This window comes from Erinaceus europaeus, chromosome 1 (genome assembly GCF_950295315.1).
Source record: "Erinaceus europaeus chromosome 1, mEriEur2.1, whole genome shotgun sequence".
In the NCBI taxonomy this organism is placed as follows: Eukaryota; Metazoa; Chordata; class Mammalia; order Eulipotyphla; family Erinaceidae; genus Erinaceus; species Erinaceus europaeus.
In genome coordinates this window covers 84,972,540-84,990,686 of record NC_080162.1, presented here as the reverse complement: position 1 = coordinate 84,990,686, position 18,147 = coordinate 84,972,540, and the positions used below count along the sequence as shown (strand labels likewise).

Genomic DNA, 18,147 nt, shown 5'->3' with positions numbered 1-18,147 from the left:
TGGCCTAACCCAGTAGAGACCCCTTCTGATAAAATTCTTCCTGCTTAGAGTTAGCAGCCAACTTTCTCCTATTCCCTCTTCAGCCTTTTAACTATATATAAACTTGCTCTGGACCATGTGATTGTCATTTAGAAAAGCTAAAAACAGACATTGGGCCCACTCAGGTTAGAGTATTTTCATTAAAGCCAGGAAGGTGTACAGATTGGCAAGATCTGGGCCCTTAGTGTCATGCTGACAAAACTAGGAATGCTGGAATTGGGATTCAGATTTTGCCACCTCGGGCAAGTTGACTTACACAAGCCTCTTTATATTCTTAGAACAAGAATGATGGTGATAATATTACTGATTTTTTTTTTTTTTTACATCTATATGTCAAATATCTAGTGTAGAGGGCACACAGAATGTCCAGAACTAGAGTACTGATGCTCTTGTACCCTCACTGGAACTGTCCTTATTTCAGAAAAAAGAAATATTCCATTCTCTTTCAGCTTCTCATTTTAGTAGGGGCGCACATACCTAGAACTATGCTCATGGACCACAGAATTTAACAGACCAAAAAGTTCAAGAACTCAAGTGGTAGTCGGTCCAAGAGTTATGGTTTATTGTTAAGCTGTTTAACCAGCCAAAAGTTCCAAGAACTCAAGCAGGAAGTAATTGTCCAAGGGCTACATTAAGTAACAGACTCTGTTTACCTTTCCAGGTCCTCTAGATCCCACCATCTATGTTGAACCCATCCCTGAGGAACGGGCTGCAAGAACTCTGTACCGCATTGAACTGTTACGGAAGATCCGAGAGCAGGTGTTAAAATGTCCTCAACTGCATGAACGACTCCAGCTGTGCAGGCCTAGCCTCTACCTCCCAGTCTGGTGGGAGTGTGGAAAGCATGATCGAGACCTGCTCATAGGCACTGCCAAACATGGGCTGAACCGCACTGACTATTACATCATGACAGACCCTCAACTGTCCTTCCTGGATGCCTACAGAAATTATGCCCAACATAAAAGTACAGACAGCCAGGCACCAGAAAGTTTCTGTTGCCTTTACCAGTCCAACTCCAAACTCTACGATTCTCTTACATATACTCAAATGAGCAGGACTTCAGAGTCCCTTGAAAATGGACCTGAGACTCTAGGGAAAATAGAAAGTAGAGATGACCTTGGTCTACCTGAAGGCAGCTTATCTGATGTGACTTGTGAAAACTTGATTTCTAAAGTCCAGGATGTCATTTCCATCACCCATGATGAAAATCTGCTTCCTGAGTCCTTGGAGAGTATGATGTATGGCAAGAAAGCACTCAGCCAAGAGCCAGGCTCTTTTCAGGAAAGCCCGAGTACCAATTCAGAATTCAGAAAAGATGTCACTATCTCAGCAAGCAAAGATGGAAACAGCCAGCCTGGTAGCCATGAGTCAGAAATAGCTTCAGATTCCTCTTTAATGAGTAGTTTAGAAGCAAGAGTAGCTCAAATGAACATTAAAAACGGAAAACATTTGTTGATGTCTCTTTCAAAAGAAGGAGAGCTCTGCTGCAATGAAGTAAGGCAGAGGCCTGGAAGCGTCATGCAGCTGGAAGCCAAATGCTTAGCTTCCCCTTCCTTAGATCAAGGAAATGAAAGTGGGTTTGTAGATATGTACAATCTTAGTGTCTGTGACTCTAAAAGAAACCTTTCATCAGATCAGCAATTAATAGATTTATTAGAAAGTAAAAGTTTAGAAAGTAAATTGACCTTGAGTCAGAACCATAGTGATGAAGAAGAAGAGGAAAATGAGGAGGAAAGCTTACATGTGGCAACAGGCCTGCGGGAAAGACCAGAGACGCTGCATCTAACAGAACCCAGTGATAACATCCCAAGAGAAAAGAGTCGAGGCTTCCATTTAGATGAAGTCAAGAAAGGAAGCTTGGAGGTGATAAGCCCAAATCTTGGGCCACAGAGGGCTTTTCCTCCAACAGCCTGTCAGTGTCACTGCAAACACATGGAGAGGTGGGCACACGGCCTTGAGAACAATGGGTTTGAACTGGAGAAACCCAAAGGCTATAACCCAGACCTGTACAAAAACAAAACTAATGATACCGCAATGGAGGGTGAGCCCACTGCTAGTCCATCAGAGCCATTTAAAGTGAAGCATGAACTTTTAAAAGAATCTTGGAAAGAAAGTACAGAACTGAAAAAAAATTTCCCTACCTATGCTCCTGAAGGAAGTGACCTCAAATCAGAAGACATGGATTTTGAGGGTAAAGATGACTATGACAGAGATGGAAATGGCCTTAGTCAAGGTACAGTACTGTATGTGGGATCTTGTGGCATTTGTGTGGATAAGCCAGGAAATTCATTCCTTGTCAGATACAAACAGAAGTTTATGTCTTTTACTGTTGTTGTTACTGTTTTGACGCCCAAGGCAGGAGAAGTTCTGAGCCTCTTCATGGTGAAAATCTCTCCTGAATATCTCTCCTGCAATGTGGAGACTTCACATTTGACAACACTATAAAAGCCTCCTTGGGGACTGCAGAAACCTTTTCTATTCATTCCCTGTTGGTAACTTGTCATGGGAGTCTTTGAAGATGCACTTCATGTTAATATTAAACTTCCACCATTGTAGCTTGACACATTTCATTTCTTTTTTAAAAGTTTTGTTTGTTTATGGCACAGAGAGAATGAGAGCATCACTCTGCCATATGTGATGCCAGTGATCAAAACCAGGACCTCATCCATGTGCGTCATGTACTCTATCCACTGCATCACCTCCCACACACTGCTGCATTTCATTTCTTCCAACCAGTAAAGTAATCTAAATGTTCTAAGTTTCTTTGCCTCATTTTTCATATGAATCCAGTCTATCTTACCTTCGTTGTGTCATGTCTTCTCATCCTTAAGATCAGCCTCTTGCTGTATTACAGTTCATAGGCTGGCCCTCCAACTGTATTAAAATGTTTATTTACCTCTTGTCCACTGCACTAAACATGAAGACTTCTGTGGTCTTCAATTTCATCTCTCTCATGGGTACACAAAAGTTCATTTTCTCTGTCTCTGTCTGTCTCTTCGGTGTTGTAGGGGTAAAGATGCAGACTCTTCTGCCACAGCAGATTCAGGGACCAGAAGGAGAAAGGAGGACGACTAAGGGGGTGTTGGGGATCTAAGTCCCTATGCTAGAATAAGACAATGATTTGGTTGGAGGTGAAATGTCCTGATACCTATCTTGGTGAAATGTGGAAATGTATTCTTGTTTTAGCAAAAATCTTGCAAATCGACATTTCCTCAATATAACTACACTGGAAAATGCAAACTCTTATCTGTTGACTTACTTTGATAGCCCTAGAGCAGGATTTGTCTTTATAGCTTTATTGATACAGTTCTGATCAGTATTCAGTTTTAAGTAAACCAGCACTAATGGAGTATATTTTTAAAAGATAGATTCTTTGTCCTGATATTTGGAGCACTATTATCTGCCAGGTAACTTAATAATTTTTAAATCTTTTTCCCAGATTATGCAGGGAAGTACTCTGAAGAAGAGAGCAAGAGCTCAACATCAGGCATTGCGGGAGACATTGGGGATGACCTGCAGGAGTCCCGGGCTCCCACCATTGCTCAGCTGCTTCAGGAGAAAACCCTCTATTCCTTCTCAGAGTGGCCAAAGGTACCTACAAGAGCATTCCACACCCAAAACACTGCCAGCTTCAGTCTTTTGAAGTATTTTTGTGGGATTAGGAGGTAGCTCACTTGGTAGAGCGTGTGCCTTATAGAAACACTGTGGATGGGGGCAGGGGAGGGGGACTTCATGGATGATAGAGTGATACCAATGTATGTCTTTCTCTCTCCGTTCCTCTCTTTCTCCCTCCCTCAAATAAAAAGAATGAAAAGGCCACTCAGTAGTATTATAAATATGCGGTCCTAGGTTCATTTCCAGTACCTCACTTTTTTTCCACCAGGGCCATCATTGGGGTTCCACACCTACACAGTCCCATGGCTCCCAGTGGTTTTTTTTTTTTTTTTTTTTTTTTTTAGATAGAGGGTGAGAAAAAGAAAAATGGCGGGGGGGGGGGAACACTACAACACCACTCCACCACTTGTGAAGCTTCCCCAGTGCAGGTGGTGACCAGGCTTTCAAACCCACCTGGTAATGGGTGTGCTCTACCAGGTAAACTATCTCCTCCACCCCCAGTACCACATTTTAAAACTTTTTCTAGGTGGTACAGTGGCTAGCATGAACTTCTAAGTTTGATCCCCAGCATCACATAATACTGGTGATGCTCTGATTCTCTCTCCTGTCTCCCCCTCCCCCTTCCCCCACTCTCATTAGTAAATTAATACAGTGAATTTGGGGGGCAGGAGATAGATTACTTTTTACCATGAGCAAAGACCCAAGTTCAAGCTCCATGACTACAGCATGGGAGCACCATGCAATGGGGAAGCTTCACAAGAGGTAGAGCAGTGCTATGGTATCTTTTCTTTTTCTTTCTCTCACCATCTCTCTGGAAAGTGGGCGTGAGGTGGGAATTGTCTGCCAGGAATGGTGACTCGCATAGGCAAAAACCATGAAGGAAGGGAGGGGGCTGTAAATATTTCTGGGGCCAGAAAAATAGCTCACCAGGTAGTGTGTCCCCTACTATGTGCAGGTCCAGGTTTGAGCCCTGGTACCATATGGAATGCCACAACACCAGGGAAAGCTCTACTGCTATGGGGTTTCTCCCTCCCTCTCTGTCTATCTGATTTGAAGAAGTACCTAAAAATCAGGTTGTTCAGTGAGCAGGCTGTGTGCCTTGCTATGTGCATGATCCAGGTTCAACCTAGCATCACCTGGGAGATTACTAGAGCCCTGGAAAAAGTTCCAGTGCTATGTTATCTCTTCCTCTATTAGTTTCTCTCCCTTTATCTTTATTTGAATGAGAAAGTAGTGATAGCGTGTGTAAGGCCCTAACTCTGCAAAATAATAATTAAGTTTTTTTAACACTTTTTGAGTAGGGTAGAGAAAGCTTAACTAGGGTGTGCACCTTACTGTGTGAGGGTTCAAGTTTAAGTCCCAACGCCTCATAGGAGTGTTACAGCACTGGAAGAAGATCCACATATAGGGGAGGAGTGCTATGGTATCTATCCTCCTTTTCTTCCTCCTCCTCTTCCTTCTTTTCTCTCTCTGTCTATCTATCTACCTATCTATCTTTATCTCTCTCTCTGTATGTGTGTGTCCCTGTTTACTTCTCTGTTTGAATTCCTTTTTGTCATTCACAAGGGTATCACTGCTCCAGGCTAACTTTTTTCTGGTAGAGAAAAAAAGGTGGTAATGAGACAACAAAATATTGAGGCTTCCTCCAATATGGAGGGGCTGGGTTTGAAGCTAGGTGATAAAGCATGACAAAGCAAATATGCTATCCAGTTGAACTATTTTGCTGGACCTCTGTCTGGGATTTGTATTTAAAATAAAGAAAAAAATCAACCTGGAAGCATATGTAAGCCCCCCAGCTCCACAAAAGTAAAAATACTTCTGAGGTTTTGATATACCTCACCAGGTAGAGTGCATGCTTGAAAGCACAGGTTTAAGCCCTAGCACTAAATGGGAGCTCTAGGGGAAGCTTTGTAGATAGATGAATAAATAAATAAATAATAATCAAGGGCACTTCCGGAGGCGGGGCTACAGAGCAGCAGCAGCTGTGTTTCTCTCCTCTCCTCTCCTGGGTCAACTAGGAATACCAAAGGAGACCACCTGGGAACTCAACAAGACAGAACTAGAATGACTTCAGGAACCCACTAAATTACCGGTGCAGACACATGTGACTCATGGACAGAGAGGAGCCTAGAGAGAGATTAAGTGGCTGGTAACAGTCCTGCACTTTACCAGTTGGAACACCACCTCCAGTCTGTTTCACCAACAAAAAGACGGCTGAAGGGAGGAGAGGGCTCCCCTAAGACTAACCAAATGCAACTGTGAGTCTCCATTGCTACTGCCTTCAGAATCTGGAGCAGCAGGGGAGGGTGGGGGGGGTGATGGCAAGGCCCTGTGCTGACATCAGGGTACAGTGAACTAACCAGGAAACTCAGGAGAAGATCTATACCTCTGTGAGAGTCTCTTTGCATAACTACTGGATTATCTCTGCCACACCTTGATTTATCTCTTGGTCAGGAGTCAGTGATTAAGCTAAGAAGCCTACTTATACTTTAAAAGCCCTCAGGCTCCCATAGCCTACAGGGAAGAAAAAGAGCAAAAGAGGCTTTTAAGTCACTGTGCTCCAACTCAGGGATTAAATAATATTGAAACAACTGCCAATTTCCACAACTGTGAATACTTTAAGTACCTTACTTAGACACAAGTCAATCCAGGCAAGAGTGATCAGTAATTTGAAAAGTACTGAGAGAGAGAGAGACCTCATAAAATACTATATAAAATGGTTAAATCAACAAGAAGAAATATTGGAGAAATGAATCAGGACAATAGTCTAGCTAAAAGCCCCCCAAAGGTTGAAAAACAAAATAGTGAGGTCAACATCCAAACACTACTTTCAAAAGAGTTTGAAAGAATTGTCATCAGAAATGCAGAAACAACAAATGAGACCCTGGAAGAAAACACTAATTATCTCAAGGTTATTAGAGAGCTGAAAGCTGAAATAGCTGAGCTAAGAACACAACTAGCTGAACAAGTATCAGAACAGGGTAACAAAATAGATGAACTCCAGAAAACAGAAGGGAGAGAGAATAGAATCAATGAGGCTGAAGACAGAGTTAGCAAGATTGAGGATGAATAAGAGACAACTAAAAAAGAAGTACAAGATCTCAAAAAGAGACTAAAAGATACTGAAAACAACAATAGAGCCCTATGGGATGATTTCAAAAGAAATAATATACGCAGTATTGGCTTACAGAGGAAGGAGGGAGGGGAAGAAGGCATTCTTCAGGACATAGTAGCCGAGAACTTCTCTAGTCTAGACAACATAAAGGTATAAAGATTCAAGAAGCCCAGAGGGTCCCAAACAGAATTAACTCAGACTTAAAGACACCAAGATACGTCATATTTAGAGTGGAAAAGAATAAGGATAAAGAAAGGATCCTGAAGGCTGCAAGAGAAAAACAAAGAGTCACCTACAGAGGAAAACCCATAAGATTAGCAGCAGACTTCTCCACACAAACACTACTGGCCAAAAGAGAATGGCAAGCTATCTATAGAGTGCTCAATGAGAAAGGCTTTCAACCAAGACTACTATATCCTGCTAGACTGTCATTCAGACTAGATGGAGTCATATAAACTTCTCAGACAAGCAACAGTTGAAAGAATCAACTATCACCAAGCCTGCCCAGAAAGAAGTTCTGAAAGGTCTCCTATAAACAGTCAGACCACCATAAATAGGCCATATATCAGAACACTCTAAAACTCTACAAGAATGGCATTAAAATATCTTCAATCTTTGATATCAATAAATGTCAATGGCCTGAATTCACTATTAAAAGGCAAAGGCACAGAGTAGGAAGATGGATCAGAAAACACAACCCAACAATATGCTGTCTACAGGAAACCCACCTAACTCAACAAGACAAACACAGACTCAGATTGAAAGGATGGAAAACTATCATATAAGCCAATGGCCCACAAAATAGGGCAGGAACAGCTATTATCATATCTGACAGGATAGACTTTAAAATAAATAAAATTTATAAAGATAGGGATGGACACTACTTAATGCTCAGAGGATCAGTCCATCAAGAAAACTTAACAATTATTAACATCTATGCACCCAATGATTGCCAAAACAATCTTGAGAAGAAAGAACAGAACTGGAGGCATCATACTCCCAGGTCTCAGATTGTATTATAGGGCCACTGTAATCAAAACTGCTTGGTACTGGAACATAAATAGACACACTGACCAGTGGAATAGAATTGAGAGCCCAGAAGTAAGCCCCCACACCTATGGACATCTAATCTTTGACAAAGGTGCCCAGACTACTCAATGGGGAAAGCAGAGTCTCTTCAACAAATGGTGTTGGAAAAAATGGGTTGAAACATGCAGAAGAATGAAACTGAATCACTCTATTTCACCAAATACAAAAGTAAATTCCAAATGGACCAAGGACTTGGATGTTAAGACCAGAAACTACCAGATACCTAGAGGAAAATATTGGCAGAACTCTTTTCTGCATAAATTTTAAAGACATCTTCAATGAAACAAATCCAATTACAAAGAAGACTAAGGCAAGTTTAAACCTATGGGACTATATCCAATTAAAAAGCTTCTGCAGGGATTTGGGCAGTAGCGCAACGGGTTAAGCACACGTGGCGCAAAGCACAAGGACCGGCCCAAGCATCCCAGATCAAGCCTCCAGCTCCCCACCTGTAGGGGAGTTGTTTCATAGGCGGTAAAGCAGGTCTGCAGGTGTCTATCTTTCCCCCTCTCTGTCTTCCCCTCCTCTCACCATTTCTCTCTGTGCTATCCAACAACGATGACATCAACAACAACAATAATAACTACAACAACAATAAAAACAACAAGGGCAACAAAAAGAAAATAAATATTAAAAAAAAGTTTCTGCACAGCAAAAGAAACCACTACCCAAACCAAGAGACCCCTCACAGAATGGGAGAAGATCTTTACATGCCATACATCAGACAAGAGGCTAATAACCCATATATATAAGGAGCTTGCCAAACTCAACCACAAGAAAACAAATAACTCCATCCAAAATTGGGGAGAGGCCATGGACAGAATATTCAGCACAGAAGAGATCCAAAAGGCTGAGAAACACATGAAAAAATGCTCCAAGGCTTTGATTGTCAGAGAAATACAAATGAAGACAACAGTGAGATACCACTTCACTCCTATGAGAATGTCATTATCAGAAAAGGTAACAGCAGCAAATGCTGGAGAGGGTGTGGGGTCAAAGGAACCCTCCTGCACTGCTGGTGGGAATGTAATTTGATCCAACCCCTGTGGAGAGCAGTCTGGAGAACTCTCAGATGGCTAGAAATGGACCTACCCTATGACCCTGCAATTCCTCTCCTGGGGATATATCCTAAGCAACCCAACACACCCATCCAAAAAGATCTGTGTACACATATGTTCTTAGTAGCACAATTTGTAATAGTCAAAACCTGGAAGCAACCCAGGTGTCCAACAACAGATGAGTGGCTGAGCAAGTTGTGGTATAGATACACAGTAGAATACTACTCAGCTATTAATAACGGTGACTTCACCGTTTTCAGCCGATCTTGGATGGACCTTAAAAAATTCATGTTAAGTGAAATAAGTCAGAAACAGAAGGATGAATATGGGATGATCTCACTCTCAGGCAGAAGTTGAAAAACAAGATCAGAAGAGAAAACACAAGTAGAACCTGAACTGGAGTTGGCGTATTGCACCAAAGTAAAAGACTCTGGGGAGGGTGGTGGGGAGAATACAGGTCCAAAAAAGATGACAGAGTACCTGGGGGGGGGGGTTTATATTGTTATATGGAAAACTTGGAAATATTATGCATGTACAAACTATTGTATTTACTATTGAATGTAAAACATTAATCAAAAGGTGCTTCTGAATAGCATGTTCCAGAAATATACAGATATGTATTACCTTTAAAAGATCATGGTTTTATAGCAACCAAACATTAATAATACGTGCATTTGACTTAATTAGGTCATAGGCAGTAGGGTCAAATTGTCCTCATGTTTGTAGACTGACTTTAATTTCCAATGTACATACTGTGTGATATTTACGACTTGAAGGTGAGTACATCTGAATATGCTCTTTGATAATCAGCTCCTTCTGCTTGGAAAACCTGACCTTTGAACTCAAGGGACTTTGAGTTTGGTAACATGGTACTTTCCTCAGAGCTTTTGTGCTTTCTTTACAGGATCGTGTGATAATCAACCGCTTAGATAATATCTGCCATGTGGTGTTAAAGGGGAAATGGCCCTCCAGCCAGCAGTATGAGTCCTCAAGCACACTACCCACCTCTGTGTTAGCCAGTAGTGCTGGCTCTCGAAGCAGCCTCTCAGAACCAGAAGCATCAGAACATAGCTTCAGCAATGGTGCAGCTTTGGTGGCTCAGATCCAGAAGGTAAGGCCATAAGAAAGAAAGAAAGTGAGGGAGTCGGGTGGTAGCACAGCAGGTTAAGCGCATGTGGCACAAAGCGCAAGGACTGACGTTAAGGATCCCAGTTTGAGCCCCCAGCTCCCCACCTGCAGGGGAGTTGCTTCACAAGAGGTGAAGCAGGTCTGCAGGTGTCTGTCTTTCTCTCCCCCTCTCTGTCTTCCTCTCCTCTCTCCATTTTTCTCTGTCCTATCCAACAGTGACGACAACAGTGATAACTACAACAATAAAAAAAACAAGGATAACAAGGGGAATAAATAAGTAAATATTAAAAAAAAGAAAGGAGTGAAGCAACACTATCCATTTCTCAGTTGAACTATTCATTTAACAATTTAATAATCATGAGGTTTTTCTTAAGCCATTAAGTCAGGGAAATAATAATTTATATTTTTACATGTGTACAGTTTATCTTTCCATGATGTGTCAATACCCCATACTCACCACTGACATCTTTCTCTACCATGGTATACTAGGTACCCTGCCCCCTCTCAATTCCCTCTTGCTTCCCTCTTTTAGAATTCTTGGATCTGGGGCCAGGTGGTAGCACACCTGGTTGAGTGCACATGTTATAATGCACAAGGACCCAGGTTCAAGCCTCCAGGCCCCACCTGCATGGGGAAAGCTTCACAAGTGGTGAAGCAGGGCTGCAGGTGTCTCTGTCCCTCTCTTCCCTCTCAATTTCTGATTGTCTCTATCCAATAAATAAAGATAATAAAAAAATATATTTAAAAAAAGATTTCAAATTGGTAATCAGACTGAATTTTAACAGTGGGTTCAAATTGTTAATACATTTCTTTTTTTTTTTAAAGATTTTATTTATTTATTAATGAGAAAGATAGGAGATTGAGAAAGAACCAGACATCACTCTGGCACATATGCTGCCGGGGATTGAACCCAGAACCTCAGGCTTGAGAGATCAGTGCACTAGCCACTGTGCCACCTCCCAGACCACAATACATTTCCAATAATGACTTATTTTTTGAAATGTTGACTCTCATAAAAGCTTAGACCAGAGAGAACAGAAGCAACTAGTGGTGTTATTTTATAAGATACAGCTATATATAAGTAACACCAAAAGACATAAATTATGGTGAGGTCGTGTATGAGTCAGCAAATCTTAACAATGGGATTTTCAAAGTCAACCCAATTGTCAAATAATTTGATTATCGCAATAACTGTCTGTTACCTTCTTAAACCCTAAGAGAGCAGGAACCTCCCACTTTCTCTATAAAGCACAACTTTCTGAATCGCTCATCTGTCATTGGTCACTTAGGTTGTTTCCAAATTTGCATAGCACAGACATTAACTGTATATGGCCATTTGGATTCAAGCCTCCAGCCCCCACATGGGAGGGCCTGCAAATGGGGATCTTCACAAATTGGTGAAGCAGTTCTTCAAGTGTCTGTACTCTGTGTCTCTCTTTCCTCTTTTTTCTGTCTCACCCTTTATCCAAAATAAAGAGATTTTATAATAATTATAGATCATATGTTAAGTCCATTTCTAAACTTCTAAGTAATCTCCAGACTGTTTTCCACAGGGCCTGAACCCACCAAGAGTGTAGAAGGGTTCTTTTTTTTTTTCCTATGGATCCTTGTTAGCATAGGTATGAGTTGCTATCTGATTTTAAGCTACTGGTGTTAACTGAGGAACTGAACTTTATCACATAAACATCAGCAAGCTATTAAATGTTTTGGAGGTCAGGTTATGCAAAGAGACTCTCATGTTTGAGGCTTCGAAGTCCTAGGTTCAGTCCCCTGTGTCACCATAAGCTAGAGCTGAGCAGTGCTCTGGTTAAATAAATAAATTAAATAAATGGAGCAGAGAAGTGCATGATTAAAGCATGGCTTTGTGGTTCACCTGGAATAGTGTGCTTGTGCATGGGAGACAGGTCAGGAAAGAGAAGTACCTCAGACTCTAGGACCAAGGTGTGCACTGGATGAAGAGATAATGATTCTAGGCTAGGTTTTGACAGAATGAATACAAAGAATGAGGGTAATTGGGGCCATGCTGTGGCACAACTGGTTGAACACAGACATTACAGTGCATAAGGACCCAGGTTCAAGTCCCTGGTCCCCACCTACAGGGGGAAAGTTTCACAGGGAATGAAGCAGGGCTGCAGGTCTCTCTGTCACTCCCTCTCTCTATCTCCCTCTCTCCCCTTAATTTCTCTGTCCCTGTCCAATAATAAATATTTTTTTAAAAATAAAAGAATGATGGAAATTGGGGGCCAGGCAGTAGCACACCGGGTTAAGCACACATGGCACTAAGCACAAGGCCAGCGCAAGGATCTTGGTTCGAGCCCCCAGCTCCCCACCTGCAGGGAGTCACTTCACAGGCGGTGAATCAGGTCTGCAAATGTCTATCTTTCTCTCCCCCTCTGCCTTCCCCATTCTCGATTTCTCTCTGTCCTATCCAACAACAACAGCTATAACAACAACAACAACAAAGACAAGGGTAACAAAATGGTTTAAAAAAAAAAATGACCTCCAGGAGCAGTGGATTCATAGAGCAGGTACCAGGCTCCAGCGAGAACTTGGAGGCAAAAAAAAAAAAAAGGAAAAAAAAAAAGAAAGAAAAAGCATGGGAGTTATCGGCAAGCCTGACTTGCTGGCTAATCATGAATGAATAATTGTGTTCAGTTAGAGGGCTGAGAGAACAATGGTCACTGATATATATATGAAATTGAAAGCAGGAGTGAGTTTTGAGATGTATTTAAATCCCCCCCCTTTTTTTTCCTCCAGGGTTATTGCTGGAGCTCGGTACCTGCACTATGAATCCACTGCTCCTTGAGGCCTTTTTTTTCAACTTTTTTTGGATAGGACAGAGAAAAATTGACAGGGGAGGGAAGACAGGAGAAAGAGGATAAAGACCCTGCAGATCTGCTTCACTACTTGTGACATGACCACCCAGGTGGGGATCCTTGCATGGGTCCTCATATTTTTTGTACTATGTGTGGTTAACCCAGTTCACCACCACCTGGCTCCTGAGATGTATTTAATTTTAACTACACTAATTCTTACTCTAAACTACTTACAGAAATCCATTGGAGACCTTTAAGTACTACTGATTTCTGGCTTATTTGGTCTGAGTTGTGTACTCAATTTTGAATTATTATTACTGTTATTATTTACTTTCCAGTTGATTCTGATACAAAGCTGTAGTGTAGATTCCTTAGATTATAGTCATGGGGGTGGGGGGTGAGGTGCCGGGCAGTAGCGCAGCGGGTTAAATGCACATGGTGCAAAGCGCAACAACCAGCACAAGGATGCTGGTTTGAGCCCCCGGCTCCCCACCTGCAGGGGAGTTGCTTCACAAGCGGTGAAGCAGGTCTACAGGTGTCTGTCTTTCTCTCCTCCTCTGTGTCTCCCCCTCCTCTCTCCATTTTCTCTCTGTCCTATCCAACAATGACAACATCAGTAACTACAACAATAAAACAACAAGGGCAACAAAAGGGAATAAATAAATTTTTTTTTTTAAAGTGCAACGACCAGCACAAGGATCCTGGTTTGAGCCCCTGGCTCTTCACGTGCAGGGGTTGCTTCACAAGCGGTGAAGCAGGTCTGCAGATGTCTATCCTTCTCTCCCCCTCTCTGTCTTCCCCTCCTCTCTTGATTTCTCTCTATCCAACAGTGACCACAATAACAACAGTAATAAACAAGGGCAACAAAATGGAATAAAATAGCCTCCAGACCCCCTTCGATAGCTCAGCTGGTAGAGCGGAGGACTGTAGGGAAGTTGCTGAAAATAGCCTCCAGGAGCAGTGGATTCATAGTGCTGACATCCAACCCCATCAATAACCCTGTAGGCAAAAAATAATTTTTTTAAAAAATGATTATAATTATAGGACTCTTTTTTTTTTTTTTAAGAAAGGATAAATTAACAAAACCATAGGGTAGGAGGGGTACAACTCCACACAGTTCCCACCACCCAATCTCCATATCCCATCCCCTCCCCTGATAGCTTTCCCATTCTCTATCCCTCTGGGAGCATGGACCCAGGGTCATTGTGGGTTGCAGAAGGTGGAAGGTCTGGCTTCTGTAATTGCTTCCCCGCTGAACATGGACGTTGACTGGCTGGTCCATACTCCCAGTCTGCCTCTCTCTTTCCCTAGTAGGGTGGGTCTCTGGGGAAGCGGAGCTCCAGGACACATTGGTGGGGTCTTCAGTCTAGGGAAGCCTGGCCGGCATCCTGATGACATCTGGAACCTGGTAACTGAAAGGAGAGTTAACATACAAAGCCAAACAAATTGTTGAGCAATCATGGACCCAAAGGTTTGAATAGTGGAGAGGAGGTGTTAGGGGGTTACTCACTGCAAACTCTAGTGTACTTCTGCTTTCAGGTATATATTTTGCAGTAGTTTATGGATACGTGTGAACATATGCTCTCTCTCATAGAAACTGGTGTATATCTAGGTTTTGGGACTTTGTTAGAAAGTGAACCACCTGGGATGGAATTAGAGAATACTATGAAAGGAAAGGTCTCACCCGAGTAATGAAGCTGAAGGGTTGTCATTCCACACGTGAAGTCTCTGGACACAGTCTGAAGTGAAGCATGTTGAGGTGGCAATCATTGCGTTGATTAGGTTGCGATCGGCAGATGCAACATTATTTGATATGGATTGGGAGAGGCATACGGGAAAGTGGGCCCTACCCAAGAGTTCCAGGACTCTTTAAGTATACTTCATAGGCTGAGTATCCAGCAGCAGCTAGAACTATTAGAAATGCAGACTCTCAGACCCACTAAAGTAGCTCTGAATTTTAGCTCCTATTCATGTAACTTGGTACTAAAGTGTGAAAAGATTTAAGTTAGAAGAACTTCTGAGGCAGGGGTAGGGAACATACAGCCTCAGAAGTCATTTGGTGTGACCCAAGGAAATCAGAACTTTTTTCACAGTAATATTAAGTGCTTACTTTTAAGTCAATCATTTTGTATGACCCACAAAGCATATATTTTAAAATATCCAAATAGGGCCAGGTGGTGGCACACCTGGTTGAGCACACATGTTACAGTGCACAAGGACACAGGTTCAAGCCCCCAGTCCCCTCCTGCAGGGGAAATGCTTTGCAAGAGGTGAAGCAGTGTTGCAGGTGTCTCTCTGTCTCTCCTCTATCACCCCTTTCCCTCTTGATTTCTGGCTGTCTATATCCAGTAAATAAAAAATAAGTATTAAAAAATTTTAAATATATATATCCAAATGGCCCTTGACAGAAAAAAAAGTTCCCCACTTTGTTCCAAGGCAATGATTAGAAAGCATGCTAGTATTCAGCCACAGAAGTAGTGTTCAAACCTCTCTTAACCATTTGTATTTACAGGATAGCTTCTTGACTCCAGTATTCACAAAGGAGGAACAAAAACTCAGACATCCTTATGAGTTTGAGGTGGAGAGGGATACAAAGTCCCGGAGCCTAGATCAGTTCTCTGCACCTCACGGACACCCTCCCATCATCCTCAATGGCTGGCATGGTGAGTCAGCCATAGACCTCTCCTGCACATCAGAGGGTTCCCCTGGAGCCACATCCCCTTTCCCAGTGAGTGCCAGTACCCCTAAGGTCGGGGCTATCAGCTCACTTCAAGGAGCCCTTGGCATGGATTTGTCTGGGATTCTACAAGCTGGCCTGATCCATCCAGTGACTGGACAGATTGTCAATGGAAATCTCAGAAGAGATGATGCTGCCATGAGACGTCGAAGAGGGAGGCGGAAACACGTTGAAGCAGGGATGGATCTCATCTTTATGAAGGATCAAACGCTTCAGGCAGGAATCTTGGTGGGTATATGAGGTCATTGAGTAAAAATATGGGCCTTTCTCACGTGAGCAACAAAGTCTTCTTTCTCAATTCTAATGTTTCGGTTTGTCAAATTTTCATTCCTATTTCAGCTGTCCTTATTTTCTCTTATAAGTTATTCCTAGTCTTTCCTTTAATCTGCGCCAACCCAAATCCTCTAGAATTTTAGAAAAGCCACTGGTGTTTGAAGACAAACAGGACAGCAAGGTTGAGTTTGTAGAAGGATTGCTCTGGGTTAAATGGCCTTTCTAGAGACGGAGTTGGAGGGTGGGGGGTCAGTGGCATATCAGGTACAAAGCACACAAAGAGCAAGAACCCAATCAAGGATCCCAGTTCAAGCCCCCGATTCCCTATCTACAGGAGGGTCGCTTCAGAAGCAGTGGGCCAGGTCTGCAGGTGCAATCTCTCTCTCCATCTCTGTCTCCCCCTCCCATTCTCAATTTCTCTCTGTCCTATCCAATAAAAATGAAAGAAAAAAAAATAATAAAAGGCCCCCAGGAGCAGTGGATTTATAGTGCCACACTTGAGCCCCAGCAGTAACCCTGGAGGCAAAAAAAAAAAAAGAGGAGGAGGAGCAGGGGAGAAGGAGGAGTTTGGTTGGTGGGACAGGGAGTCAGGATTTGCTGAATGTTCATCCTGCCTCTGTCATTTGACTAAGTGGGTGATACTAAACCACCAAGCCTTGCTTTGCATCCAGGTCAGATGAGAGCAGCAATGTCTACCACAGAGGGATGCTATGATGATTCACAAAAATCATGCTAAGATGATTTAAACTTGGGAAATCTTCGTAAACAAAGATCAGAAACAGTATACCTTGACCTAGAGAGTTCCCCTTCGACTTCCTTTAATGTATTGAAAAAAATAAATAAAATGATACCTTTTTTTTTGTACTTTGGTTTTCATTCCATGTGTTGCATTTTAAGTTCTAAGATAGGAATCACACTTTATGTTTTCTTATTTTTTAATTACCTATATTTATTTATTGGATAGAGACAGCCAGAAACCTAGAGAGTAGGGAGAGATAGACACCTACAACACTGCTTCACCACTTGCAAAGCTTTCCCCCTGCAGGTAGGGACTGGGGGCTCGAACCCTGGACCTTGCGCATTGTAGCATGTGCACTTAACCAGGTACACCACCTCCCGGCCTCATGTCTTCTTATTTTAAAAGAAATATTAAGAGATGGGAGTCAGGCGGTAGCGCAGCAGGTTAAGTGCAGGTGGCGCAAAGCTCAAGGACGAGTATAAGGATCCCAGTTTGAGCTCCCAGCTCCCCACCTGCAGGGGAGTCCCTTCACAAGTAGTGAAGCAGGTCTGCAGGTGTCTATCTTTCTCTCCCCCTCTCTGTCTTCTCCTCCCTCCATTTCTCTCTGTCCTATCCAACAATGATGACATCAATAACAACAACAATAAAAACAAGGGCAACAAAAGGGAATAAATAAATATTTAAAAAAATATATTAAGAGATGAGAATCGTTCACCCAGTAGGGCATGAACTCTCTCCAATGCACAAAGACCTGGGCTGGAACACCAGCCTCTCTCCCTCTGTTTCACTCTCTATATGAAATCATTAAAAAGAATGGAAAAAGGGAGTCGGGCGGTAGCGCAGTGAGCTAAGTGCACATGGCGCAAAGCACAAGGACCGGCGTAAGGAGCCCGGTTCAAGCCCCTGGCTCCCCACCTGCAGGGGAGTCTCTTCACAGGCGGTGAAGCAGGTCTGCAGGTGTCTGTCTTTCTCTCCTCTCTCTGTCTTCCCCTTCCTCTCTCCATTTCTCTCTGTCCTATCCAACAACGACAACAACAATGACATCAATAACAGTAATAATAACTACAACAATAAAACAACAAGGGCAACAAAAGGAAATAAATAAATAAATATAAAAATATTTTTTAAAAAGAATGAAAAAAAAATCAACACAGGTAGGAGTGGTGGAATCATATGCACAAAATCCTGGCAGTGCAAAAATAAATAATCATAGAAAAATATAAAATAGTAAAAATCAGTGTTTACTATGTGCCCAACACTATGTTCAAAGTTTAGTTATTAACTCACTTAATCCTTGTAACAATGCTGTGAAGTAGATTTTGTTATTAATCCTGTGTCATCAATGAGGAAAGTGAACTGAAAACATAAATTTGCCTTAGATTATCCAGCTAGTAAGTGAGAAAGCAGGGAACCAGATGAAGGACTTTGTTCTCTAGAATCTGAGAACTTTATTGCTAACCTATGTTGTATATAAATTGGGATCTCCTCTGCTCAGTCCTGGACATTTTAAGGAAGTTGTATCATCTTTGTTTCTTTAT

At 42.3% G+C, this 18,147-nt stretch overlaps 1 protein-coding gene across 4 annotated transcripts in view; it reads left to right on the top strand.

Annotated features, from left to right (window-relative positions):
- Positions 1–18,147, top strand: part of CHD6 (chromodomain helicase DNA binding protein 6) — a 236,663-nt gene that overhangs the window by 206,565 nt on the left and 11,951 nt on the right. For all 4 annotated transcript variants that reach the window (XM_060190220.1, XM_060190206.1, XM_007526639.3 and 1 more), the window contains 4 exons: positions 701–2,272; positions 3,479–3,630; positions 9,821–10,027; positions 15,373–15,825. In XM_060190220.1, the coding sequence (XP_060046203.1) occupies positions 701–2,272; positions 3,479–3,630; positions 9,821–10,027; positions 15,373–15,825 (2,384 nt within the window). The remainder of the gene's footprint in view (positions 1–700; positions 2,273–3,478; positions 3,631–9,820; positions 10,028–15,372; positions 15,826–18,147) is intronic.